The sequence below is a fragment of the Tupaia chinensis genome, unplaced genomic scaffold, assembly GCF_000334495.1.
Source record: "Tupaia chinensis unplaced genomic scaffold, TupChi_1.0 Scaffold000362_1, whole genome shotgun sequence".
Taxonomy (NCBI): Eukaryota; Metazoa; Chordata; class Mammalia; order Scandentia; family Tupaiidae; genus Tupaia; species Tupaia belangeri.
Window position 1 is genome coordinate 4,302,060 of NW_006159859.1, and position 2,988 is coordinate 4,305,047.

A 2,988-nucleotide genomic window follows, 5' to 3' on the forward strand; every position below is an offset into this window, starting at 1 on the left:
TGCTGAATGTCAGAGTGGCCAGAAAACAGTAAAACCAAAATGGCGCAATGTTACTCAAGAACAGTGAGTACATGAGATTAATGTGACCTAGACACTTCGTGTTTGTATGTTGTGGAAATAATTCTCCTTTTTCTGAAAGGATAATAAAATTTGATTTTACACCTAAAGAAACTGTAGCTGACTAGAAACACTGTTTTTTTGCTCTTCAAAGGGCTGGTTGGGTTGAATGCTGGACTGTCCCAAGTGTCATGCTTACAATTGATTATACATGGCATCCAATTTATCCGCAGAAAGCAGATGAACAACTAAAGCAATCATGTAAGTGTTTTTATATAATTTGTACTTGCAAACAGCTGTTGCGATGACTGATAAGCTTCAAAGACACAACAAAAGAAAAATTTTGGAAATGTGTTTATTCTTTTGGCATAATCCTATAAATTGATCTTTTTAATATTTTGTAACAATTATAGCTAACTTTTATTTGGCATTTATGATGTATCAGATACTGAGCCAAGCAGTTACCTGGCTTACATTATCCAATTTAATTCTTCTTCTTTTTTAAAATCTAATTTAATTCTTACAACAACTTCATGAGAATAGGATTTATCATTATTTTCATCCTAGAGTTGAGGAAATAGATTCAGAAAAGGGAAATAATTTTCTCATGGTCTGCCAGACTAGAAGCAGCAGAGCTGGAATATGAAACAAGGTGTGTGTAAATCTATATGTTTAAGTACTTGATTTTGTGAAATGATAGTTTTCTTAATTCATTTTGAGAACTATCATATATAGTTTTCTAAAGGTAATTTGCTCTATTACCTGGTTCCAAAAAGAATTAGAATCAAGTGATTTGTGTGTGTGTGTGTGTGTGTGTGTGTGTGTGTATGTTACTGGTGAGTTATGCTTCAGAAAAAGTTTTTATTGTTCTTTTGTTTGGTAGCTTGGTAATGTCATGCTATATGTGAATAGTTATTTATGTAAAATCAACTTTGTAGTTTAAAGCTTAAGTACACTTAAGGCCTAATTATAACAGGAACTTTTTATTGATTCTGTACAATCAGATTTATATATTTCTCTTAATATTTATATGCAGACTTCTTTTTATTTTTGTTTTTGCTGTAGAGTGTGTGCACTCACTGGAGAGAGACAGAGACAGAAGAAGGAGAAAATGAGAGATCACCCCTGTGGGGTATGGCCACGCCACAGTCCCTTTTCATTCATTTCCCTCTTGGGATCTTCGGCATGGATGCACACCTGCCTAGCGTGATTTCCAAGCTGCTGGGACTAGTACCATGCAGTTGGCCATGTGGGAGCCAGTGCCTTAACCTCCATGGCACCTGCTGACCCTAAAATATATTCATCATTTGCTTTCTTAATTATTGGTCTTTTGGGTCTGTTTTTATTATTTGCTATAGTTATTTTATCAGGATTGGTTGATTACATTTGCAAAATAAAACTGCTTAGTGAATATTCTTAAAGGTAATTTCCTTCTTCCCTCAAATATTAATCTTTTTCTTTTTCCCTCAATTTATTCCAGTGTCAGAAATGGAAGAAACAATGCTGTCTGTGTTAAGGCCATCACAGAAACCATCAGAAAGAGTGGTTGCTTCTCCCTCTACTTCTTCACGCCCACCTATTGATCCCTCAGAACTTCCACCCGATAAACTTCATGTAGAAATGGAACTTTCCCCGGATTCTCAGATAACTCTCTATGGACCTCTGTTAAATGCCTTTCTGTGTATAAAGGTATGGCTTCAAAAAGAATTGACTTTAAAAAAATTTTAATTGTATTTATCATCATTTTTAATTTGCTGCAAGGCATGTGCACTCACCAGAGGGAGAGAGACAGAGACAGAAAGAGACAGAGTCAGAGAGAGAGAAATTGAAAAATGTCTGGGACTCAAACTGCAGTTAGCCATGTGGGAATCTAGTGCCCTAAGCACCACACCACTTGCTGGTCCCAAGAACTGACATATTTTTAAGCACATACAAAGCAGTTAAAATCTAATCAAGACCGATGTTAATGTGTATGGTAATATCTTCGAGCCAATATATTGTATTCATGATGGGAAAATTCATTTTGGATGCTATATTGATATATAATGATTGAATGAAAATAAATTTTAAAAGAAGTAAAAATATAGCTACCATTTTACTTAGAAATTCTCCTGAACATTGGGACCAGCACTTAGCATAATGGCTATGTCACTGGATTCCCATGTATCCAACCATGGTTCTAGTCCCAGACCCGGTGGCTTAAACTCACGCCAGGCGCGTGTGCGTGTGTGTCCAAGATCCCGAGAGGAGGATGGAGGAGAAGGGATTGCAGTGTGGCCATCCCCCTTGGGGGTGATTTCTCGCTTTCTATCTCTTTGTCTCTCTCTGTCTGTCTGGCAAGCACAAGCGCCCTATAGCAAAAACCTCTCCCCCCCAAAAAAAGAAATTCTCCCAAGTTTTTAACAAACAAACAAACAAAAAAATTAATCGAGACTATTCAAAATAACCTTTTGGCTATTGGATTAATTAAAATGTTGAGGATAGGGAATCAGCAGTTAGCGTAATGGCTATGTCGCTGGATTCCCACGTAGTCGACCGTGGTTCGTGTCCCGGACCCGGTGGCTTAAAACTCACGCCGGGCGCGTGTGCGTGTGTGCCCAAGATCCCGAGAGGAGAATGGAGGAGAAGGGATTGTGGCGTGACCATCCCCCCTGGGGGGGTGATTTCTCGCTTTCTGTCTCTATGTCTCTCTCTGTCTGTCTGGCGAGCGCACGCGCCCTACAGTGAAAATCTCTCCCCCCCACAAAAAAAATGTTGGGGATATGGGTGAGTATTTCAAGTTTGTAGAAAAGTGAAATTAAATTATTTTAGTGGAAAAAATTTGAAATCAATCTTTTTTTTTTTTTTTCGAGAGGTTTTTGCTATAGGGTGTGTGCACTCGCCAGACAGAGAGAGACAGAGAGACAGAAAGCGAGAAATCATCCCCCAGGG

The 2,988-nt window shown here is 38.3% G+C and overlaps 1 protein-coding gene across 1 annotated transcript in view; it reads left to right on the top strand.

Annotated features, from left to right (window-relative positions):
- Positions 1 to 2,988, top strand: part of BLTP1 (bridge-like lipid transfer protein family member 1) — a gene marked incomplete in the record, with an annotated part of 179,272 nt that overhangs the window by 47,664 nt on the left and 128,620 nt on the right. The window contains 3 exon segments of the mRNA XM_027773678.1: positions 1 to 63; positions 212 to 318; positions 1,538 to 1,746. Coding sequence (XP_027629479.1) covers positions 1 to 63; positions 212 to 318; positions 1,538 to 1,746 — 379 coding nt within the window.